A 26,341-nucleotide genomic window follows, 5' to 3' on the forward strand; every position below is an offset into this window, starting at 1 on the left:
TGCCCTCCAAGCTTTTACGCCGCATTCAAATGCTGCTGGGAAATTCCTAAATTTTCCTACTTGGCGCTGACAGGGAAACACATGAAGAGACAACCAAGCGCCAGATGCTAACATTTCACTCAGCAATTTTAGCAGCCCGTCGAAGCAGTCAACTAGTTGGGCCTGAAATCACTTCTGCCAAGTACTATGAGTATTTCTTCACAGCAATGAAGTTCCAAACACTTTGAAATTTTTTTTTTCTGCAGCTCGTTTAGGCGGTAAAGGACAGTAGCCAACAGCTATCTCTTCTGTCTGTTGGTAATGATTAGCTATCGATTATTGATTGATTGTACCGATCTCCCACTAATTTCTCCTGCAACCCATTTAGGCAGTAAACTATAGTAGCCAGCCTAAACAAAGTACTGTGAGTATTTCTGCATTAGCGTCGACATTAAGCAATATCTGTAATTGTTTTATCAGACCGATGAGGGAGTAAATGGCAGATACTAACTGCTCTTTTTTTTTCTCTCCAGAAAAAAAAAAGATACTAACTGCACATTGTGGTGGAGATTTCAATTTCTCATTTAGGTAGTAAAAGATCACAAACGATTAATTATTGACAAATGAAAGATGGTGTCAATCCTAAAAAGACACAGCAACATTATTTTAATGTCTCCCGCAACCCGTTGAGGCATTCGTCCGCATCCTCCGCCGGCACCAATCAGTTACCGATAATTGATGGATCGTGCCAATCCTCCCCACCAGAAGAGACACACCCACATTATTTTTGACTTATTCTGCTGCTTGTTTCGTAAATAAACAACAATGTTGTGATCTACCGCGTGGCGATCAGGCATTGCGACGCCATTTTTGTCATTAACAGAGATTTGATCTTTCGCGTATAAATTCCAAATCGGATGATTGGCAGGTGGATTTGTGTCACTTCTGTGTGTGTGCGTGTGATTGTGTGTGTGTCGACGCCCGCCGCCTTGCATTAGCGAGCGAGCGGCGCGCTATCACATCCAATTAGCCGTAATGAACACAAGCGAGGCGACTGATGGGAGATAATCAAAGTTTTATTAAACGACTGCATCTTCTGTACACATCTATGCATAATGCAACACTGAACACCCTTCTTATGTGCGTTTTAAAAGCTAAAAAAGAAACGATTGAAAACGATTACGACGACAAAGAAGAGGCGCGGAGCTTGTTCCCTTTCGCAATGCGGTCCGAGACTCTCATTTCATTTGGGACACAAAGAGGCTCGTAAAAACCCAAGACACAAACCTTCATTCAAATGCCCTGAAATAGTTGATGGTTGACCAGCATTTTTTTTTTCCCCGACACTGAAATGTGCAAAGCGTAAAAAGTGATATGATTGACGCACGAGGCACGGCGGACTGATTGGTCGTTAAAAAGCAGCTACACATTTTTTTTTTTTAAAGCGTAATACATTCATTTCCATCTAAATGATCCGTATGTACAAAAACATTTACATTAAATATGCGTCGGTTGGTGACGGCGGCTTGAGGCTGCTTCTACCTGGTCAGCTGACCCACCACCTTCAGCAGAGTTTTGTTCTCCTGCTTCAGCTGCTCGTTCTCATCTTCGATGTCGTCCAGGTCCTGCCGGGACAACACAGTCGCGTTTCAACAGCCCGTCGAGGCAGCAAATCCAAATAGTGGGGAAGAAGCCAACTGTGCCCTCTGCTGGTAACAAGCAAGTCTTGATAATTGCCACAATGTCACTCACGCTCTGTAGTCAAACCCCCACGATTCAAATTCTCCTCGCACCCATTTAGGCAGTAGCCTGAGCCAACTGTGCCCTCGGTCAATTATTGATAATGGCAGATGTTATTTCACACACTATTACAATTCCTCCTGCAGCCCGTTTAGGCAGCCAACAACACTCATAGGGCCTGAGCCAGCTAAGGCAGGTAGGCAGGCTGGTAGACACGCCAACACTATTTTAATTCCATCTGCAGCCCGTTTAGGCAGTCACCTACAGTCGTCGAGCCTGAGCCAACTGTGCACAATTGCAATCATCTGAGCTAAGGCAGGTAGGCTGGTAGCCACGCCAACCACTATTTTAATTCCATCTGCACCCCGTTTAGGCAGTCACCTACAGTCGTCGAGCCTGAGTCAACTGTGCACAATTGCAATCATCTGAGCTAAGGCAGGTAGGCTGGTAGACACGCCAACACTATTTTAATTCCATCTGCAGCCCGTTTAGGCAGTCACCTACAGTCGTCGAGCCTGAGCCAACTGTGCACAATTGCAATCATCTGAGCTAAGGCAGGTAGGCTGGTAGCCACGCCAACACTATTTTAATTCCATCTGCAGCCCGTTAAGGCAGTCACCTACAGTCGTCGAGCCTGAGCCAACTGTGCACAATTGCAATCATCTGGGCTAAGGCAGGTAGGCTGGTAGACACGCCAACACTATTTTAATTCCATCTGCAGCCCGTTTAGGCAGTCACCTACAGTCGTCGAGCCTGAGCCAACTGTGCACAATTGCAATCACAATGAATGACTTGAAAAGCCAATTGTTGTTAAACACAAGCGGCACGAGTTTAGTTTCACCTGCAACCCGTTTAGGCAGCAAATGAGAGTAGGAATAGTGGCAACGCTCACCCGGTAGAGCAGGTCCATCTCCTCTTTGAGTTTGTCAATGAGGTTGTCTTTGTCCTGTTGGGCCTTCAGCAGCCGGTCGTTCTCCTGCCGCTCATTGGCCAGCTCCTGTCAAAGACCCCCAGGAGGTCATCGCCCGGCTTTGCAATCATATCAGGAATTTGACGAGCGCGAAAATGTGTTTCCATGGAAACCAAGGACAGAACCGTAATATAGATTTGGATACATAAAAGGAACTCTTGGCTTTGAAGTGTGGATGTGGGTTCAATGGGCCACTTGTCTGAACATGTGCGCCACGACCCGGGCTGAGCCCTGATCAAAAGACACTCCGGCCATCAAGGGAATTTCGTCGTCATCATCATCATCATCATCATCATCATCATCATCATCCTCATCATCATCATCATCATCGGCCCACAAGCAAAGAGACATCCATACGTGTAATTTTTATATTGTTTCGTTTCAAAAATAAGTCATTATTTCTAGGGGGGAGGTTCCCAATTTTTGACTGCAAAAATGATTTTACAACATTTCAATTGTTTTACTTTTTCATTTCTGTTAAGGCACCTGAATCCCATAAAATTGTTGCAGTAATTACACAAATATCTTTTTATTCTTTAGTATTTTTTTCAAACATTTTCCTTATCATCAACATAGTCATAACACTTTTACAGTCATGGTATTTTGACAAAAATGAAAAAGTAACAAATTGAGACTTTTACCATCTAAGTTTTGAATATCTTCAGTCAAATTTACCTTCAAAAAAAGTCCAATCTGATTTCACTCGACTTGAGCTTTCATTGAATTCTCGGCAATGATAGTATGCAATGTTTTTTTTTTTTTTGTGTGTGCGTACCTGCTCCAGCTCCTCCAGCCTCTTCTCCAGACTTCCAGGCGTGGCGTCTCTGACGTGGCGATGCCGGCTCTCCTCGTCCATGCTGCTGCAGCTGCACGCACGCACGCACGCACACACGCACACACAACATGATGCGCACACCTGCTGCTTGAAAGCAATTCCATTCATGAAAGGGGCATGAATCACAAACGGGTGAAAAGAACAGGTGTGGGGGCGGGGGAGGGGGGGGGGGGTCTTCTGTTCAATGGAGTGAGCGTTACTGCCTTTGTCGAAGCGCTTTGAACGCTTTACATATCAGGATGGCCGAGCGCGTGCGTCACCATTTACGCAGCGGCGGCGGAAATCCAAACTCGCGAGGGCTGAAGGTTCATTTTCATGATTGCCTTTGTTTGAGCGGCTATCGACAAATTGAGTGCGATCGCCTCAAAAGTCAACAAAATGCTCATTTTGCCATGTTGTAAAAGTAAGAACAGTAAAAAGTCTAATTTGATCTATTTTGTACTTCATACTGTAAAAAAAACTACAATTATCATATCAAATAGAATGTCTATGGCACCGGTTTGCACTTTTAACAATAAGCTATAATTAGCATGTATTTCCTCATGTCATTTGGCTACTTAAGATTGCCACCCACACCGAAATGATATCCATGGATATTTTTGGATTGCCGATTTCTCCGATCTTGCGATCGTTGCGTGCCGCGACTGTCCACTTTGCTGCTGTCATTTTATCAAATGTCAAAGCAATCTGGACTCCAGTGAACTGCCGCATTTGTCCGACCCGAACCTTTCCAAGCACATCAATTGCTCCCGGCGCTCCCTGCGAGAGTGTCGGGGCGGGCGGGGGGAGGTGGGGTTGGGGGTCCAGATGGCGCCATGTCAACTGACGCAAAAGCGGCCATCGGGTTAAAAAAAAAAAATCAACGGAGAGGAAAAGGATTCAAACGGGAAAAAAGACATTTCACATCAGCATGTTGCATTGATATATTTGTACCTCTTAGTGCGGCTATTCACGGATCTTCCCTGGTTCTCCTGAAATAGATACAAAAGGAAAACACGTGAGTGAGGCGGAAAAGCAGTTTTTGTGCGACTGGTTTGCAACTTTCTCACTCGCATCATCTTTTATCGCAAACCAGAGCTGACGTATCCACAAGCTTTGTTGCGTGGAGTCCATCAGCCCGGAGCGGCGGAAAAGCAATCGAGATCATGTTTATCTTCATCCCTCCATTACATTTTCATCCAGGAGTTGTTTGGATTTAGACGCTAAGAAAGCAGCACTCGCCACCTGAAGCCAAAACAGTCTCCTTTATTTTCGGGTATGGGCTTTAAAATTGGAGTGGATCCAACATATCCATCAGAAGAAGGGAAATGAACTCGACTTTTCGGACAAACTTGTTCACTTAAATATTTAAAAAACAGCTTTTCTTTTCTTTGGTCCTTCCTCGGGTCTCCTGACGGCCTCACGACTCTGGCTGGAAGTGTTCGGTTTAGGTGAACGGTATGGGATTTTTTTTTAATAGGTTTTAGGTGAACTAATGAATACACACACACTCGCACGCACACACACATAATCACCCATATACAGAAAAAAAAAGAAAAAAAAAGGAGCGCAATGATGATGATAAAATTTCCGAATGAACAATACTGAGCTCTCCAGAAAAATAATAAATAAATAAATAAAACAGCTTGATGCAAGTCCTCCCTCGAGGTATGGCTTGATTGATCCTTGAATAAAGCGAGCAGAGGATGCAACCTGTCTAAAAGAAACAAATACAAGTTGAGCTATTTGCTCTACGGAGATGATAATAATGATCTTGTTTCTCAAGCAGCGGAGCCACAGGCTAGCCAACAATGCTAGCCAACAATGCTAACCTGCTAACATAAGCGAGAATTTGTGTTTCTCAAGCAGCGGAGCCACAGGCTAGCCAACAATGCTAACCTGCTAACATAAGCGAGAATTTGTGTTTCTCAAGCAGCGGAGCCACAGGCTAGCCAACAATGCTAACCTGCTAACATAAGCGAGAATTTGTGTTTCTCAAGCAGCGGAGCCACAGGCTAGCCAACAATGCTAACCTGCTAACATAAGCGAGAATTTGTGTTTCTCAAGCAGCGGAGCCACAGGCTAGCCAACAATGCTAACCTGCTAACATAGGCGAGAATTAGCGTGAGAAACGTTTCTTGAACTGGAAGTTCAAACCGTCAAAGCTTCAACATCTTCACCAGCCAAGAAAAGCCGAGTTGCCTCCATTTAAATGTTGTGGATGATCAGAACATGGAAGACAAGGTCACATATCTGGGATTACTGTACATCAGTGCACCGCACACTTGATCATTCTTGTAGCGACAGCTCCAATAACAACAGTCTCTAGCGAGCCGCCAGACCAAAAAAAGACACAGAGACAAATCTGCGCGATAGCTTTTAGTGGCACAGATGACTTCTTGATGTGCCTCCGTGCGCACCGGGTGCACCGGCGAGGCCGTTTCGCTTCCCGGTGCTGCGCCTCCGACGCACTCGAGCGTCTCGCCGAGCAGCATTTATGCTGATCGATGAAGCGTTTTCTCGCGGGCGGTTAAATATGAGCTTCTCTCGCCGTCGTCTCGACGTCCAAACGGGCCCGCGCGGGTCCTCCGTCACTAAACACCATGACGGGAAATGTCCAATAAATTGTTTGGGTTGCTGCTGTTCCACTTCGGGCTTGTAGTGACCTTTCAATGGTTTCCCCATCGTTAAAACAAATCAAGATGACATTTCGGCTAGACGACAAAACATTTTTGCTTCTTTTTAACAGTTGTCTGCCAAAAAGAGACAATATGAACAAGTTTGTTACATGATTTGAATTGACCCTTAATGGAGAAACCATTGGACGACTCCATTGTCCAGTCGTTCCTCATTTCCCGCAAATTTAAGTTGGTCAATATTTCTAAAATAGCCTCTGTCGAATTTCCAAGCTGCAATGCTGGCGCCGCATGAAAAGCAGATGATCCTACAGAATGTTCTGGACGGTCCAGGATGGCGAAGAGAGGCCCGATAACCCAGACCACATGACTACAGAACGCCGACCTGGAAAGAGCGTTCCGCCCTAGCGCTTCTTCAGCGGCGTAACACGGTGGAGTGTCTGCTTGGTCACATCTGCTCCGCGTTAGGGCTTCTCGTGACTGCAATAGCGGAACTGACAGGTTTGCGATGCCTCAAGACGGACGAGCAAAGAGCAGAGATCCATCACCAAGTTAATATTTGTTACTTTTGACAGCTTCTTTCAAGTATCCACAAAGAACTGCAGTTTCTGATTTCAAGCCTTACAAATCAAGCAAACTGTTGCCGTTCTTGGAACGACTACAAACCTCAATGCGCTTTCTCTCGGGTATGATTTGAAAAATAATGCCATACTACAATTGCTCCAAATGTTAATGTGCTACTACATATGTCGGTCCTTACTATCAAAGATAAGCTAACAAAGCTAACTGCAACAATAATAAAGAGTTAATAAAAAGAGTTAGCCAGTTTTAGAGGAACAGTGTCACACCTCAATATCAAAGCAAATCTAATGATGCTAGCTAACGGGCTTTTGAACGACTGATAGTAAATAGGTAGTGGGTCAGCTTTAGAGTTAATGTTGCTCCTCTAGATCAAAGCTATGCTAATGAGACTAGCTACATTTGTTATTCATTTACTTTATTTAATGACTGTGATAGTCTAATGAGAGCTAGCAAGCTTCACCGAAACAGTGTTGCTTCTTACTCTGTAAGCTAAGCTAACCAAGCTAACGAGATGTTTGTAACAAACTGTTAGCCAGCTTCGCAGGAACAGTGTTGCTCTTAAATATACTAATTTATATATACTTGTAAATATATTGATGATACTGTATATAAATATCAAGCTAAGCTAACAAGGCTAGCAACATGCTTTTAAACAAGAAGAAACTATTTAACTGGAGCTAACTAGGCTTGTACATGTTTTTTTAATGATTGTAATACAAAGATCTAACCAGTTTGAGGAATAATGTTGCTCCTTGCTATCGACTACTACTAAACTAACAACAAGACGTCATTGTGATCGACTTGCTGTTCATGATTTGTCTTTATGTCACTTAAAAAACAAAGGACATAAACTTCTGGCTAAAATGCCAATTTTGACAAAACGTGTATCCCATTTCTCCAGGGACAATTCTAGAATTGCCTGGAACTCGTCAGGCTCACTCTTACCGCAACAAATCCGGTGGCCGGGTCCGCCGTCATGGCTTCGTTCTGGAAGGTGTTGGCCAGGACCAGCTGCTCCTCCTCCTCCGCCCGCCCGTCCTTTTCCGTGGCGTCATCATCATCAAGTTCATCTAAGCTCTGATGGAAGATAGAAGAAGAATTGGGCGGGGAGTGGGGGAGGGGGGGGGGTTGTGAAACGGGAGTGATGATGAGAAATCAGTGGAGCAGCAAAGTGTAAATGGGTCGCTCGACACGGATGCGGTGAGAGTGCAGATCGTTGGCGGGCCGAGATAACCTCCGCCTCACTTCTAATCCTCTTAAGACAGGAGAAGTGAGGAGCAACATAAGCTTTCTCCACTTGCGGAACCTTTCACCTCCTCGGATAAGCGGGAGACGGATTCCCAGTTGCCAGCAACTAACAGGTGTAGAAGTTGGACATTTTGACCAATTATGAGTTTGATGATTAACAGGAATTCTAGAATTGCAATCCAGAGTTCTTAGGCTGGAATACGTAGACTCCATGCAATACAGATGTGAAGCAGTTCCAAGTGCTTCTTTGACTAAATATGGGTTAGGTGATTTAGAGAAAATGTGGAATGTTGTAAAACAGTTCTCTGAATGATTAACAGGAATTCCAAAATGGCGTCCAGTAGAAGTCCAGTTCTGTACTGAAATAGTTTAAAATGCTTTCAGGATTGTAAATGTCCCAAATTCAAACAAACGGTTTCGGTTTCACGCTGCAGGCAGGACGAAAGATGTCCACTCACTCAACAGGCCGCTAAAAATAGCTTCTATGGAATTAAGTCATTTGCGAGGCCTTTCCTGCCAAATGCTTTATCACTTTTCCTTGGGGAGGCCTGCAAGCTGCTTCTCGCTCCTTCCCTGGACGTAACTTGAACTTCTTGGTGCCGGACTGATTTGCATAGCAATCAGGACTCTCAAAGTTGACTTTGGATGGAGTTAGTGACTCCAAAATGGGCTTGCAACCATATAAGGGATGTTTTCGCCAATGATATTATTAAGTGTGGTTTGTGCAAAGTCAAAGTACAAAGATGAAAAATTCAGCGGGCACCCAGAAAACAGATGGAAGACGTCAGCCACGACAATGACTGACTTGAGTGGGCGCTAGAAACAATCCAGAGCCCTCATTGCTTCCTGTTTACAAGACGAGTCAGTGATTCAAGACCTCACCAGAATGTTTACTTAAGTATAAAAAGCATCCTGGATGGATCCTCGTTCATGTCACGCTTTGTTGTTGTTTTTTTTTTCAAAGGCAAACAAAGTAAATGCTAATAAACCATGTGTTGGTTCATCCAAAAAGAAACTCGTATAAATAATGCAAACAAAATGCCACTACCATCCTAAAATATGGCGACTTGTTACTAAACGAGGCTAACAATCACATACTTTTGAATGCTTGCCACAGTAGCCAGCCACTTGCAACACTCTCTCAAACCCTCTTTATGCTCTCGAACCGTTTGCTCAAAATTTGATGGCAATCTGGGCCAGTGGTCGCTGGGATGGCATTGCTCCCCTTTGGCCGCGGGCTTTCATCTCTCTCAGTTTCGATGAGCTCCCCTTGGGTGCTTTTCCTTACATTGTTTCTCTGTGCCCCGCCACGTCTGTTTACATAGTTCTCAGGGTGTGTGTGTGTGTGTGCGCTCATGGGGATGTTGTGGGTTTTATGTGGATGTTAAAGACAGAGCACTTTGAGTTGCATTCTTATGTATGAAAGGTGCTATTTTAATCAAGTTTGATGTGATCCGGAACCAAAAACACACACACACACACGCGCACACAAAAACTCTCAAAATGTAAAGACTTGATGAATCTGTTTTCCTGGCGCTGTAATGCGACATCGGGATGTTTGTCAGTGTGTCAAGTGTGGTTTAATCACACAGTGTTACAAGTGGTCTGGACCAGAACCAACACGCACATGCAACTATTTTAAGACTTGACACCAAAGCATTTATCATTATCACCACATCTGCTTTCAATAACCCAAATCATGCAGTTACGTAAGTGTCTCTATTTTGTTTTGGACCACTAACATTCTCCAGGAATAATCTGCCTGACTGTTCATTTATTAGCAAGCAGTTGGAATGTTAGCATTTGATCAGTTCCGGATGTCACCCTCCGGCAGTGAGCGAAAATCGGGAAAAGGTCAAGTGGATCCACGGTGTTCACCTCCTTGTCGGTAGATTTCATTTATTAGGATGGTTTTCACGTCTTTGTTTTTTGAGCACAGACCAGACCAGGTATGGAACTGAGAATGTGGCATGGAGGCCTGTCAGGTTGAAAGGAAGCGAGCCTGTGTTGTGTCTAACCTCTAATCTTGTTTTCACGTCTTCCTTCCTGTTCCAAGGATTTTTTTTTTTCCATTTCCCCTCCTGCACACCGCCTGAATCTGTTGGTCCGTGGCGTACACGCAAGCGGTTATTCTCAAACATTTTCACTGGATGAGAAGCCGCTGAACCGGTTTGCTTTCGGGGCGCGGAAGGGTTTGAAGAGCCGCGGAATGTCACGCGGAGAAACAAGATGATGAAGTGCCAGGAGACAAAAGTGGCAATATCCCGCGGCTCACCCCTTTTTTCCGGTGCTTTCATGCAGGGCTTTTATCGCGCCTAATATTAGAGGGCTTCGAGCAGACTTCATTCACTGCAAACACCAGAGAAAGGCTCTTCTTATTAACAACAACAACAACAACTGAGGACTACACCAGGGCAGACAAGCATGTCATCTGCTCTTTTCTGTCACGCAACACACTAGAGCAGTGTTTTTTTTTGAGGTACTGAACTCCACCAGTCTCCTATGCGCATTCACAGAACCTTTCTTTATTGATTTTTTTTTTCTAATTCCAAGTCTATATTTATGGAACACTTGGAAACATTCACCGTTGTCATAAGACGGAAGCCAGGGGCAGCAGATAGAATGAAAAGAGCAGAGGCCTCAGAAGTAAACCCTTTCCTTTCCTTTCTTTGGTCCTTCCTCGGGTCTCCTGACGGCCTCACGACTCTGGCTGGATTCTGAAGTGTTCGGTTGAGGTGAACAGTATGGGATTTTTTTAAATAGGTTTTAGGTGAACTAATGAATACACACCCACATACAAAATAAAAATGTATAAAAAATAATAATAAAAATAAAAAAAAGAGAGCAATGATGATGACATGTCAAATCGGTAAAATTACCAAATGAACTGAGCTCTCCAGAAAAAAAAAAAAAAAAAAAAAGTAAGCCCTGTGGAACACCATACGTTCTGTCATACATGTGAATTCATATTGCGTAAATCTGTTTGATCACTTTCTGTTTTCGCTCGACATAGTTAGTATGAAGGGATTACAATAATAATAATAATACCATCACAAGTCGACTACTGACAGCAACAAATTCCCTGCAGCACAAATAGGTCAAGCAACGTAGTTTGACCACCCGCAGCCAATGACGGCCAAGCGGGGTGTATTATCACCAATCATGTGCCTTGGCCTCCACCGAACCATTGGAGCTCGATCGAACCCAGGTTAAGAACCACTGTTCTTTGTTATCACACAGTTGTCGTCAGTACATTATTAGACATCACATTTTTGCAACAAAGTCGGATCTCCAAACAGACATTCCATTCCGCGAGGTAGCGCTAGTATGAATCTTTTATCACGCGTGGTGATCAGAATCACAGAAGCTAGTGAGGTTGACCGCTATTCTCATGCACCGACGTGTTATTTTTGCACTCCTGGACCCGAGCAGAACCCTACCCCCTAATGCCAACTCCTTACCCTTAACAGATGTGGCCTTGGAATGTCCATTCTAGGGTATTTGTGTCACTTCAGATGGATGTCAAACATGTTTACCTTCTGGTGTCACTGACCTTCCTTGTCTTTGGCCCCAAACATTGCGGTGGCGACTTAAAAAAGTGAGCGCAGAGCATTTCAACGGCGGCCCCTTCAAATTTGCCAGAAGGGCCAGGATAATTAGCGTCCCGTAATCGACCAAGAAAGGACATCGTATACAAGGAAGCGGTTCGATTACTGAAAAGCTGCAAATGTTGGAGCACAAGCCGCTGCTTCGATTGCGGTTAAAAAGATGAATCACCTCTGGATGATTTTGAGCTTTCTCTTGCAAAGCGCAGTGCGACCCTCCTGCTGAGAGGCTCCTCTTGCTCGTACGCTCTATCGTCACGAATAAAAAAAAAAACACCTGCCGAGTGACTGATTACAGGGATGGTAAAGACAGCTGTTGAGAAAACAAAAAAAAGGGCTCATGCCATTTGGAAAGCAGCAATAGCGGTGTGAGGGCACCTGATGGCGCTGCTGAGCTATTTTGTTTGGCTGCTACAACGTCAATAACACCTGACAACAAACAACAAGCTTCATCTGCACCTTAAAAGAAGACTCGGAAGACCATTTTCACCAAATTTAAGACGCAAGGACGGCAGATAATTCAAGAATTTTAAGAACGTTTTCGGTAATTCACATTGAAGTTAGATTTTTTTTGTTCATATTTGTTGACGTCATTTCAAAATAAACAAAATCAAATCAAAGCCAGAGACTAAACCGCTGGCAACAAAGGTGAGTCCACCCCTAAGTGACATTGCTCAAATTGGATCCATTTCATTTCAATATGGAACCTGATAGCAAAGAAATCTCTGAGAATCGGAGGGAAAAAAATGCAAACATTAAGTTTTTGGTTACATTTAAAAAAAAATAAGGAACAATAGCATTGTATTGTATAAAAACAAAATAAAACATGCAAGTGCAAGTTATTGTACATACTGTACTTTAAATTCATGTGTTAAATTTTTGCCATGCATGTCTTTTTAATTGCATTTTACGGCAAGAATTAAGTCAAAAAGAGTCCTGGCACCAATAAAAGGGAAAACTGTGGTGAAGAAACGCAAAGTTCCTCCTACAAACGCCACCGGCCTGCCCAAGTGGAATTTCTCAGCCTAATTAAGGAGATAATATCTCATGTGAGCTCAAACAAAATCAAATCAAATAGCTTCTCCATTCCCGGCAGGTTGCTATTAATTATTTTGGCGCTAGGCATCGTTGCCAGGAGGAGGGTGACTTAAAAAAAAAAATAATAATCTAATTGAGCAAAGAGATTAGGTGGCCTTGTTGGAAATAAATCGTATTCTTATATTGTTAGCTCTGGATTACGCTGTGATTATGGGATGCATGGCATGGAGGAGATCGGTTAGAAATATCCACTTAAATGAAGGCTCCCTCTAGTGGTACATGAAAGAATCACCGAAAAGAAAATGTTCAAACTGTGCATAATGTTACAGTACATTAGTGAAGTAGAGTTCAGTTGTATTTAACTTGAAAAATGCAATACATTCACATTTCACCTTTTGGCCACTGTGGGACAGGATGACATCACACCCTGGCTCAATTGTTCTGTCGCACGATCAAAGAAAGTCTTCCAGCACCTCATTTGACCTTAACTGGCGGGCGTGGACACCGTGCAACATGTGGAATGTTTAGCGTAGTGCTAAAATCTCACACTAGTAGGACAACAGAAACAGGTTGTGACGTGCTAACATACATCAAAAGCACGTAAGCTGCCCAAACCGGTCGGTTGTGCTCTATTAGCATGATTACGACTCTTTCTTAAAGGAGACGTTATGTAGTTGCACTAACTGGCCCAAAAAAGAAAGAAGGATTATGTATTTCTGGACTAAAGTCTTAGAAAAATTTTTCGCTATTTTGGACTGTAGGATACCTTTATCTCCAAACTTGTGTTTGCTGTTTGGTGACCTAACAACAACTGACTTACCACATAAACAATTTCAATCTACACTTGTAGCCCTTACTATCGCTAAAAAAAACAATTCTTGTTAACTGGAAAAATAAACAAACTCTGAATATCGACCAATGGTCTAACCTCCTCATGAATCACATTTTAATGGAAAAAAATATCTGCCTCAAATAAAAACCAAATATCAAAATTTATAGAAACATGGTCTACATATATAGAATTTTTTAACCTAATTCTGGTTACTTAATTCTGTCTGTTAGCGAGAGCCACTACATCGTGATAACTTACATTGATGTTTCTGCATTTGGCAATTTATTATTTATATTATATTATTAGTATGGGATTTTTTTTAATGGGCTTTAGGTGAACTGATAAATACACACACGCTCGCACGCACGCACGCACGCACGCACGCACATACACATACACATACAAAAAAAAATAATATTAATTTAAAAAATATATATATTTAGCTTTTGTTTAATGAAGGATGTTTAAAATCCTTGTGTTTTTGTCAGGTGGCTTGATAAACGCAACAAACATCAAAAGATCCATTTGTTTTTTTCCTTCTTTCTTTTTTTTTTTTCTTAAGGAGAGCTCAGTATTGTTCATTCGATTTGACATCATCATTGCTCTCCTTTTTTTTTTTAAAAAATAAATACAATTTTTTTTTCTCATTTTTAAATTTTTTTTTTTATATATACACACACACATATATATATATATATATATATATATATATATATATATATATATATATATATATATATATATATATATATGTGTGTGTGTATATATTAAAAAAAATAAAAAAATAAAAAAAATGAGATTTTTTTTAATATATACACACACATATATATATATATGTGTGTGTATATATTATTTTTTTTTTTTTAAATGAGAATTTTTTTTTTTTTTTTTTTTTTAAAAAAAGGAGAGCAATGATGATGTCAAATCGAATGAACAATACTGAGCTCTCTTTAAGAAAAAAAAAAGAAAGAAGGAAAAAAACAAATGGATCTTTTGATGTTTGTTGCGTTTATCGAGCCACCTGACAAAAACACAAGGATTTTAAACATCCTTCATTAAACAAAAGCTAAATTTGGACTAAATCAATGTTGGGCAAGAAAGCCTGTGATTGGCTACATTTTGACCAATTTACGCATTGACAAACACAGGTATAGGTACTGAATTAAAAAAAAAATCATAAAATCTTGCATAGTGTTGAAGAACACGAGTTAAACATCATCATTTTTAAACATGTGTAAAATCTCACACTGTCTGAAGGAATGATGGCTTACGCTTCGCAAACTAGCACCTTACAGTCAGGGAACGCATTTTTACCTCTGCGAAAATGATCATGTGTGGACGTAGACCCCTTCGGGAGGGAAAATATACATTTTCAGTGCATGTGCCAGTGAGCATATATCATCCTTATATGGAGTGAGAAGGAGTAAGAGGCACAGTGGAGGGAAAGGTAATCCTTGTGTGAAGAAGCGTGATCCGACTTCCAATAGGAGAGGAATTCCAATCAAGTGCCAGTTGATCCCAGCAGCGGGATTTACTTTGGCAAGTATATGAGATGTGAGTAAACCGCGGGCAACAAAAGCGAGTACACCCCTTAGTGAAAATGTCAAAAATGTGGCCCAAGGTCTGGCACCAATAGGCCACCAGATGTCATTACAAGGCAATATTTAAAAAAAATAATAATAATTTTAATAAGTGAGTAGGTTAAAATAGAAATGAGGTTAATTCGCAAATTTTCGGGGCTGCAAAATGAACAAAAGCACAGCTGCCTTGTCACGCGACGGTGGAAATGAAGACGCACGGGTGAGACAAAGCCAGCGCAGATGTCACCGAGGGCCTGTTTCAACTGCTTCGTTTCATTTCCTCTGTGTCTGCTACACTCCAGTGCTAACAAACAATTAGCTCACATTAGCCCAAATGTGAAATAAGCGCTTTGATTTGGTGCCCGGAAATTGAATAAGTGCTGCTTAACGCATCAATCCGCTGTGCCCGTTTCAAACAAACTAATTAGCCTCCGTGTTGCTGCTGTGTTTTAATAAAAAGGCGATTAACTGGAGGCCTGCGCGAAAAAAAAAAAAAAAAGGCATCAAACAGCAGCGTTCAATTCACTTTAGCTGTCCTGGAGACGCACTTTGACCCCCCCAACCAAGTCGATCATTCACAGCCGCTTCAACAAACACGCCATCGCATAAACAAATAACTATCTGTTCTAAAGTCACGAGCTTGAACCCTTTTTTTTTTTTTTTTTTAAATAATTTGCATTAATATTTAATCATATGTGATAATCTATGTGACCCCAAAACATAATACAACTCATATTACAATATTACCCTTAACAATAAGTGTTTTTTTTTTATTGTTCCAAATTTTTTTTATACAAAAAAAAAAAGGATTATTTTAGTCACTAAATAATTTTCAAAAACTAGATGGAGCAATTTCTGAAAAAACTGTGTGTGTATGTGTATGTAATTAGGGGGGGGGGTGCAATATGTGAGTGAAAAATGTGGAATTTTTGGTTTGTGCAAAATGTTGGCATGTTGAAAAGTGTTCACATGGTGAAATGAATAAGCAGAAAAATTTAAATTTCAAATGGGGATTATTTGAATGTTATTTTAAATGCGCCATTGAAAATGAATGGTAAATTCCCTCTGGTGTAAGTTTGGTAAGAACACTAAGTGCCGACCCTTGAAACTGTGTTGGTGAAAAATATGCAATATTTAGAGGAAAAATGTGGAGTTTTTGCTATATGAGAATTGGGAGAGTGGTGAAAATTTGATCTCAAGGTGAACTGAATGAGCTGGGAGTGGATTTTTGAACGTCTCAAATTAAATGAATGGTCATTTTGGGGGTGGAAAAAAATGTTAACAATATGGGAATAAAGTGGAAGTGAGAAATGAGAAAAATAATGAAATATGAAAATTTAAAAACAATCATGAATCTTTGGAGCGTGTTGAAGTTGGAATGGTCTGAATCGGACGACAAAAAAAACGGCGGAATAAGGAAAGTAATAAGAAAAATGATCATAAAAAGGGTAGAATAATGTGTGCATATTTAAGCGTTCACCAAATAATTAGAAAAATACATTTACAATACAGTAAAAAAATCTGGGACACAAAATTGGATGTAAGATTTTAAAATCGTCATTGCAGTAAGACCGCGGTAAGTGAAGCGCAATATGGCGAGGGGCGACGCAACGGGCAACCAGCCATCCATTTTCTAGCACTTGAAGTTGATATTCAGTGCGTCAATTATTTACGGTAGGCAGCGGTGTCGCGGTCCCTGGAGAAGTGGCTGTACTCTCCATTTTCAGTCCAAAGTAGTTCTCACGCCTTAAGCTCGCCAATGTAATCGGCGGAGGCAAAGGGTGCCAGCCAATTAGAGGGAGAGGAGGGTGTGTCATGGCTTCACCATCCGTGCACAAAGTACGGCTAATCTGTCTTACAGATATTACTAATGGCGCAAGTATACGCAATGCTGACTAAAAAAAGAAGTGGGCCCTGGACTACACCACTGGCGATATGACGAGCTCCCCATCCTATGGGGAAAAAAAAAATCCTGAAATGTTTGCAAAATGAACGATTCCATTTCAGAAATATTTGCTTGCAAAGTTGTCTGACGAATACTTTTGTCCGTGAGGTAACAACTCCCGACATTCCTTCAGAGGAAAGCAGGCAAGCGTAACGTTCCACTTCCTGTTTATGTGTAAATGCAGACCGGGCCGCCTCCCCGAGAAACGCCAAGTCGACAACGCCGCACGCCAATCAACGTTCCCTGCCTTCCAGGCTGCACTAATCCAACGCGGGATGAACAGAAGCTGCAAGTCCATTTCCTTCTCCCTTCCATGATGGGAATGTTGTGACTCAGCCGCTAATCCGTGCCAAAGTGTAGCGGGGAGAACAATAGGTCACATTCCCTGTCGAGCCGGCGGCATTGGGAGATCTCGTAAAACATGTTTGATGCACAACGTTGGGGTTGACGAGAAGGAGGGCGAGGCGAAAAAAAAACCGTCCAAAAAAAAAAAAACATCCAAAAATGTCTGCACATGCCTGTCATAGCGCGGATTTACTCCCGCTTCCCTGCAGCTCGTCTTTGATGATTTGGAAGCTTCCGTGTGAAAAAAAAATGCGGCCGTTTATTTGGACGGTTGGGCCCGGAGCTTAGCGCGTTTCCTCCACACGCTTTCCCTTTTCCAGTTGATTTTGGATTCCTTTTCCGCTGGGAAGTCGCTGATTGACACGCTGCGGAGTTTGGAGGCCGCACCAAGTGGAATTTTCCAAATCAAACTTTTGCATTCCTGCACTTTTTCTCGAGCTCGCTACGCTAAAATGACAGCGTGCTCGTTGGCAGGGAATTCGTTGTCTCAACTGATCTACCACGACGAACAAGATCAATCAATGAATCAATTCATTGTTATTTCTAAAAGTTTATCGGCTAAGTTATGAGGGGGGGTCACATAAAGTATTTGCAATTTAGGTACGTGGCAATTGACTTTTGTCTGCAATACAGACAATACTAGCTAAAACTAGACAAATTTAGCAATGTCGGTAATTTGTTACGTCGTGACCAGATAAGAGTTCATTTTTATCTTAAATACGTCCGACTTAATTTCCCTGGTCAACAAGAGAGAAAATTAACATACAATTAATCGGTTCATTATTTTTCAAAACTTCATCGGACTGAGCTACGACCAAGTTGAGGATGTCGGAAACGTACACTTAATGTTTACGTTTATGGGTGTGGTCAACGAAAATTTACTTTTGCTTCGACTCGGCAGTATAACTTTTGATTACTGACGATGAGGGGGGGGGGGGGTGGTATTTTTTAAAACATTATCGGATAAGTTACGACAAAGTGTTGGTAACGTACAATTACGGCTTATTTTGACATGTTCCGGTAAGCAACAAATAATTTTGCCTAGTCTACGACATACAAAATATTTTTTTTAATTAATCGGATTAGTTAGGCAAAAGTTGCAGATGTGGATAAAGTCACTATAAGTGAAAATGTACTTCTGACACAGACAATATTTAAAATCAACTATTAACTCTTTGACTGCCAGATGTTTTCAGAAAAGGGATGCCGTGGGTGCCAGCCGATTTTAAGCATTTTGACTGATCTTTCAAGGTCCATAGAAAATTATGTGTTTGGACTATGGAAACACACATACTGCCAAAACAAGATTGGACTCTCATCTTCCATCAGAAAAAAAAAGTTTGTTTCTACCTTATTCCGTTTTTGAGTAATCAACAATAGAAAATGGTTAATTTCACCAGTTTTGAAAAAAAAACGTCTTTTAACGTCTTTGGCACTCCTCCATAGGATTTTACGAAACGTTATTTAACGTTTTTGGCAGTCAAAGAGTTAATCAATTCATTATTCTAAATTGTGTTTTACCTTAGTTATAGAATGCAAAAAAAAAATCTGGCTTAGGTTGTAACGGACCACCTGTGCGTTTTTTTTCTAGCAAGGATTTAACGTCTCATTTGGAAGCAGGCCCGTCGGCGTGTTTGCTGCTGAAAGAATCCACAGTGAAGGAACCTGAAGAAGCAGCCCTGAAGGTGCGAGGGTCAGCAAACGTTTGTTATTCCTGAGAACGCCGGCTCCGGAATAATAATTATATCTGCCTGGACACGAGTTCCCAAATAAAAGGTTGGGATTGAGAGAGAGAGAGAGAGAGAGAGCGAGCAAGCGAGAGTTTTGTTCTGTAATGGACATCCTTGGAAGAAGCCCAAACACTCATCAGGCTGTGTGGGAGGAAGACAAAGCTGACGGAGAGGAATGTGCACTCAGGCGGCAGCTGAAAGGCCAAAACCCGGCTTAAGAAGACAATCCTTAATTGTGACGTACGCTGGAACCCGCTGAGGCTGCTTTAAAAACAGCATTTTTTTTTTTTACACACTCAATTCAAATGGCAGTAGTTGAAAGGGGAACGTACGTATTAGTACGTAGCGGCTTGTGAAATGAGCTCCAATCCAATCGTGTAGTAATTGGCGTATTGTATCTTAATTGGAGTGTATCGTATCGCAGTCGTATTGCGTATGAATGGTGTGGCTTCGCGTTACATTTGTTGTGAACATATCGCATCGTAATCGGTGTGAATCGTAACACCTCCGGGTAGCTTTAAATCCAAGTTTCATATTGCATCGCAATCGGAGCAAATTGCATCACAATAAGAGTTTTGCTGTGAATATTGGATTGAAATTGGAGTGACTCATTTATCGTTCAAGTTCCAGCTAAAGTAAGTAGTAAAATGCAAAATGTTTTGTAAAATGTTAAGTAATGCGAGGGGGGTCGCTGGGGGGGTTCCTGAGATGACAGTTGATGAAGAGTATGCTTGACAAAAGTGAACGCGGCCGTCCCAGCGCACCGAGCGCCGCCTGTCACGTCGCCGCGAGCGGTTGATTGCACCGTCCGTGCTTTTTTTTTTTTTTTTTCTTCCTCGCTTCCAGTCGAGGGCTTTTTATCGGTTCTTTGAAGCATCACCGGGGGGAAGCTTTGCATGCAAATGAGGCTGCCGGCGCCCGATTAATGGCATCCGCCGCAACGCCACCTCGCCTTGCTCACTCTGTGGCTAAATGACGCTCAGATGAGTCTTGTTCCCGCGCAGGTGGAAGATCTAATCCCGGTGCTGCCTTTACTCACGCTTGGCGGCAGACTACTTAAGGAACGTGTAGTGCAAAACGGCTCCACTAGGGGCGCCACCACAACCACTGCAACTAGAAAAACAAAAACATTTTGTTTGTCGTAGGCCACAAGCAGAGGTTGGATTTCATACTACGAATTCAACGGTTTTTGGTTCCAATAATTTAGCATTCTTTTTTCGAAGAAATTTGTTTCATTAAATATAAATGGTTGGAATTTTATCCAAAATAATAAAAATACACTTGTATGTTTTGAGGATATTTTTTTTTTGTTGGGACATTGTTGTAGTTTTATCATCTTTTATGTAATTAAAAATTTGCATTTTTTGTATATTGTTTTAGTTTTTACCATGCATTTATTTTTCCAGTTGTGATACAAATAATGCAATTTTATGTTTTAGGTATCTTTAGCTTTTTATATAATGTTTTATATTCTGCAACACACTTGTTTGAAACTATTCTATGTTTTGCTTATAATTATTTATTTTTTGAATACTGTTTTAGTTTTACATTGGGTAAATGTCTATACAAATATATGAAAGAAACAACTTTGTTTGACCTTTTGATGTATTTTTTGTTTTTATATTATAATTATAGTTTTTAGTATATTTAGCTTTTTGAATGCAGTATTTCAGTTCACATTTAGCTTCTCTGTACTACTACTATATTCTTCATATTTTATACAAACAGAAAAAGTACAATTTTATGTTTTTGTCATATTTACTTTTTTGCCTATTCAGATTCTTTTTTGTGTTCACATAAAAATGTGTCTTGAGCTGAACTTGTTTGTTACTAACAACAAAGGGCTTATTATGATGATGATGATGATGATGATGAGAATCGAATGTAAAAGTTGTGTGGGTGCAGCCGACAAACGGCAACAAGGCAGAGACCTCGTGGTGGTCCTGGTGTCGGTGTTGTTAGTCTGACTGAATGAACAGCAACAGAGCTTTTGTGTGTGCGTCACGCACACTTCGGCTTACGTCATGGAGCAGCTCAAAGCCGCTTCAGTCCACCGACATCCAGCCACAAATTTGACACACATTTCACACCAAATCATGGCTGGCTCCAAAGTCAAAGTATTTTATTTAAAAAAAATAATAATAATTATTGTGTGTGTTTGAGCTTAAAATGCTACATGCTAATTGTGTATATTGGAACAAATACGGCTCTCTGAATTAAAAAGTATTTTAATTTTAAATAACACTTTACTTTTTAATATTTAGTTTTTTTGGATTTCATCTTAACTCATTCAATGCCATTGACGGCTATTGACGTTCAAAATTAATTTGAACTATTTCTATTAGTTTAACATTTTTTCCACTTTTGTCAACAAGAGTATGAAAACCTACTGTAGATTATTTTAAAAAATACATTAAGAACAAATATAAAATTAGTCGTGAGTTAACTATTGAAGTCTTGCAGTTTTTTACCATAAAAATTTTAAATCGCCTGACAGGATGAAAATTTTTTTTTTTAAATTAGGGGCGTCAGGCGATTACAATTTTTAATCGTAATTAATCGCATGACTTCACTAGTGAACTCACAATTAATCACAAATTTTAGATTTGTTCTAAATGTACAATAAAACAATTCTAGATTTTCATACTCTTGTTAACAAGAGTGGAAAAGATGTTAAACTAATAGAAATAGTTCAAATGAATTTTTGACGTCTATAGCCGTCAATGGCAGTGAATGAGTTAATTGTAAATTATTTATTTTTTTAATCATTGGTTCTTAACCTTGTTGGAGGTACTAAACCCACCAGTTTCCTTTGCACATTCACCGAACCTTTCTTTATTGGAAAAATAAAATGTGATTACTTATACTTAATACTATTTTATTTTGTAAGTTTTTTTTTTTATTTCAGCTTAATTTGATGCAGTTTTACAATAATGATACTTGCTAATTGTCAATGTCTGACCCCACGCTTGCATCCACCAAATTTGCTCTTTAAAAAAATTATATTATTTAAAAACATGCTATTTTATTTTGCAGGATTTTTCAGATTTCAGTTGAAACGCGATGCTACAAAGCGTCTGAGATGTTTGTGCGGGCAGTTCAGTGGGAGGACAAAAAAAGAAACGCGTGCGGAATGTCAACGTAATTCCACTTAAGAAGCGGGATCCCAAAGGCCTCATGATTCTGAGCCGCCTGAACGGAATTGACTGGCAAAAACAGCAACGTCCTTCCAGAAGCCTAACCGCTTCCTTCTTCCTTAGCGCGTGCCCTCCCCCCCCAAATTACCCCCACCTCACCCCCCCCCCACCCCCTGGACACAATGTTCCATGATAACCACACGGAGGCTGGGAAAAGCAATGAGGTCATCAATATCCAAATGAGGAGAAGAGAAGAAAGAAGGCCGAGTCGGGTGAGACGAGGACGTGGAGGGTTGATTCTTCCTGTAATTAAGGTTATCCCCCCCCCCACCCCCCCACCCGAACCCCAAAGCCTAAATAATTCTCAAGCTCCAAATGAGACGACACGTTTCCTTGTGACAGCCTTGGCGGAGGTCACTGGAGGGCAAAAATGAGAATGGTTGACTTCCTGCTTCCTGTGGGAATTCCCCACTGGGAGTGTGACTCAGCACACACAAAATGGCGTCCGAGTGCAACCCGTAAAATGGATGTTTCGAACAATGTTAGCTGCTAGTTTTAGCAACGTGCTAACAAGGCATCCACGGCAACACGCCCTTCCCACGTGCTAATTTACGCATTCTTTGGCCTCGTACAAACAACACGCAGCAAGGAAAGTATACGACTTTTTCTTTTTACGAGGTAAAGGCGGGTATCAAACACTGTGTCAACATTATGATGACTTTCACTTTCAGGTGTCATGATTACACAAGACGCACGACGAGGAGTCAACAGATAAGACATGCTTGCTGGACTCAACAGATATTCGTTCACTGACATCATTCATCAGAAGACCTTATTCTAAATCATATTCATAATAGGCCACACCCACATCAACGCTGGAGTTTAAAAGTGGACATTTTTGTTCACAGAATTTTAGACAATGCACAAATTGCATGTTCGGTTCAATATTTCAAAATGTGTTTCTTGTTTATTTTGTGCCATTTCTGAAAACAAGGTCAAGAGTTGAGGAATATAGCGCCACCTGTTGCTTCGGCATGCACTCGTCAGCCAAGCGCAAAAGTATCTTAATCTACTATACTTGCTTTTTGATTCAAGTCATCATGTGGAGTGAGATGTTTTCTGGGGGTTGAAAAAGTAGGTGGAAAGTCTCCAGAATGTAAACAAGCTTTCTATCCAGTTGATTCTCACTTTCTGCCCTCAGTTCTTTTCTTCCTCCTTGGCCAACATCTGCAGGCTGCTTTCATTCCTCCAAAGAGCGGCAGCAGATTAGAGCGGACACATGTATGGCAGGAATTTGGTGGGGGGGAAACAACAGCTCCTCCTGGCCACAATTATTTATGGGGCCACAACACAAACGCTGGCGAGGAACGTGTCCACGCTAGCACTCGTAAAGATAAATGGTAAATGGACTGAGCTTATATAGTGCTTTCTACACGATGGTTTGGTGCTCAAAGCACTTTACAATGCAGCACATCCACATTCTAGAAGTCAAACTCAACGTCAAAATGAAACAATTTACATGTTTCAAAAAAAGGAATCAAATGCTTTTTTAGCATGAAAAATGATGTGTTAAGGAAGGAAAGGAAGGAAATTATAATAAAACATATACAGATGAAGAAAAGAGTGTAAACTTTCAGAAAACTCAGAAAATCTATTTTATTTGGAAAAAAAACCCAAATATAAAATATTTGTTTATATATAAAATCTATGTTTTGAATTGTTGAATAATAAAATCTATTGCCATGACATAGACAATTATTTTAAAACACTTAAAAATACTATAACACTGCATTAGAAACCTTAGTATAATAAATAATAAATAGTTAGTACTATAATTCAAATGAATACTATTTTATTAAAAATGTGAACTGGGATATAAAGTGTAGATCCTTCTTTAAAATGATCTGGCATTTTGGGGGGGCGGGGGGATTTCATGTGTCAAAATTACTAGTGGTATCGGTGCTTGGTATCAACTTAAGTTTAGTATTTATATTTTGTACTGGTATCAGTCTGAAAAAAAAAAAGTGGTATCAAACACTTCTAATCAAAATGTTTAAATGTCAGTAGAAATATATAATATTTTTTCACAACAACAACAGAAGGGCACCAAAACGGCTTCCAAAATGACTACTGCGGTTCACAAGCAGAAAGTAGGGGAGACAAAATGGCTCCCTGAATGGCAACTCAATATGTATGCCAATTAATGATGCATTTGAGGAAGTCAGAAAAACCCCACTCGGATTGTCCCAGATATGTTTGAGGTGAATGTAAACAACAAAAATGGCTGATTCCAGTAAATTGTTTGTTGCTCTGGTTAGTGCAGTCAAGTTTCTTATTATGAATAACTAAATTAATGTTTTAATAAATAAAGAGATAAATATGTTCTTAATCACCATTCATGGTGTGTGTCTCATTGTTGAGTAATGTCAAGTGAAGTGTGGATCCCATTTATTTCAGATCTCCATAATCGAAGGGGCGTTCCAGTGCACTTCCTGGTATGAGGTCAGAGAAGTCCGATTTCCCACCTTCCTCAAATGCAGCATCAGAGCCAGGACTCAAAATGGTTCCCAAAGTGAGGGTAGGAGAGCAATTTTGGCTGCACCACCCTCCGTTTGGAAACCTCATTTGTAAACAACAAGCAGGTGTAATCCAAAATGTCGGCAAAAAGAGCTCAACTCACCTCATTGGACGGCATGCTGACTACACCTGTTGACCTCCTCTTCTCCCTCAGCTTCCTCTTCTCAATCTGTCCTTTCCCCTTCCTGGCACTGGGCCCGCTGCTCTTCTTCTCCTTACCCTTCCCGGGCGACGGGCTTTCCCTGTCCGGGTCGCCGCCGTCCAAGGTGCAACATTCCGGCGAGTCGCCCTTCAGGTGGCCCGCCGGGTGCTCCGGTTCGTCGGGCGGGCGGCAGGAGCCCCCGACACCGCTACTGCTGCCGGCCCCAGTGGCGGCGGCGATGTCTCCGAGCATTTTGGCTCTCATCTTCTCCCGTTTGGCTTTCCACTCCTCCAGGAAGTCGGTGGCGGCGCTCGACTTGAAGCCACCGGTTGCCATGCTAGCTTTTACAGGCTCGTCCTCGTCACTTTCAACACGTTTTGACAACTTTCTCCTCCCCTAAAGACGCCGCATTCCTCGAGCGAGTGCCCCGGGAGCTTGTGGCAGACAGAAGGCGAAAAAGGGGGAGGAAGTTTTAAATAAAATAAATAAAACAAAAAAGCGAGAGTTGTTCGTGTTGTAAACGCATTCAAAAGTAGTGAAAGTGAAGTTTTTACAAAAATTTAAACGACAAACTTTGTAAAAATGGCGGAAGCTCAATAGGTACTCACTTGCGTCAGGTCGTTGGCTTTCTAAAACTCGCACGCCGGAGCTTCCACCAGGTGTTCCCGACGCCTGCTCGCCTGACTGCAGTGAATGTCGCACGGAGAGCAGCCGCAGCTCAATCTGCCCTCCGGAGCGGCGGCCCGAGTCCGGAAATGACCGAAGATTTCCGAGTGGAGCCGAAGTTGTCTTGGGAAAACAACAGTGGCAGACTCGCTTCTATGTGACATTTACGACCTAATAAAGCAGTGGGAAATATAATAAAAATTTTACATAAACATGTGAAATAAAGTGCTTGGATTTTTTTTTTTTTTGTTTTGTTTCACTCAATATAAACGTGCTAAATTTAGCTACAGAACACATAATTGCAAGGTGATGTCAACTATTATGATCATTATGAAATAAGATGAAAATGACAGGAATGTTTGAGTCATTCGGGCCGAGTCACAACAAACCCGTTAGCACCCAGCTAATCATTTTATTTTAATGACTCATGATTCTCGGCAATAATGCGCATTTGTAAAGCTCAGTTGTGCAATAATTATGCCCTGGAATGTGAAATAATGTAAGATATTCGAAGAAAGTTGAAAAAAAAAGTTGCTCACAAACGCAGGATGGCGTGAATTAACTCCCAAATGTACCATTTTATTTATTTTGGGGGGTTGGATTTGTCCAAATGATTAAATGTCTCCCTCTTGAGGGAGTAATGGAGTATTGCATTGACAATTACTTGAGGGCCTTGTCCAAAAATAATGAAAGTATGCTAAAGATTTCTAAATTATCCTTTACATTCAATGAAATAAAAACACGCACACAAAAATGATAAAGGGGAAAATACTGG

The 26,341-nt window shown here is 41.2% G+C and overlaps 1 protein-coding gene across 1 annotated transcript; it reads right to left on the minus strand.

Annotated features, from left to right (window-relative positions):
- Nucleotides 1-1,037: 1,037 nt before the first annotated feature.
- pawr (PRKC, apoptosis, WT1, regulator) lies at nucleotides 1,038-25,697 on the minus strand. Its single transcript, XM_077545590.1, has 7 exons — nucleotides 25,509-25,697; nucleotides 24,862-25,334; nucleotides 7,667-7,798; nucleotides 4,458-4,495; nucleotides 3,465-3,555; nucleotides 2,612-2,716; nucleotides 1,038-1,604 (listed from the first exon to the last, which is right to left on the minus strand). Exons 2-7 carry the CDS (start codon nucleotides 25,234-25,236, stop codon nucleotides 1,518-1,520), a joined length of 828 nt encoding a protein of 275 aa, XP_077401716.1. The 5' UTR covers nucleotides 25,237-25,334; nucleotides 25,509-25,697; the 3' UTR covers nucleotides 1,038-1,517.
- Nucleotides 25,698-26,341: the final 644 nt, after the last annotated feature.

The sequence above is a fragment of the Vanacampus margaritifer genome, chromosome 15, assembly GCF_051991255.1.
Source record: "Vanacampus margaritifer isolate UIUO_Vmar chromosome 15, RoL_Vmar_1.0, whole genome shotgun sequence".
Classification (NCBI taxonomy): Eukaryota; Metazoa; Chordata; class Actinopteri; order Syngnathiformes; family Syngnathidae; genus Vanacampus; species Vanacampus margaritifer.

Bases quoted from the DNA above. Each gene is read 5' to 3' on its own strand.
- pawr (XM_077545590.1), bottom strand. From the start codon at position 25,236: ATGGCAACCGGTGGCTTCAAGTCGAGCGCCGCCACCGACTTCCTGGAG. The intron at 7,799-24,861 runs GTGAGTTGAGCT...ATCTTCCATCAG, and splicing joins TCAGCATGCCGTCCAATGAG to AGCTTAGATGAACTTGATGA. The intron at 1,605-2,611 runs GTGAGCGTTGCC...TTGTCCCGGCAG, and splicing joins AGATGGACCTGCTCTACCGG to GACCTGGACGACATCGAAGA.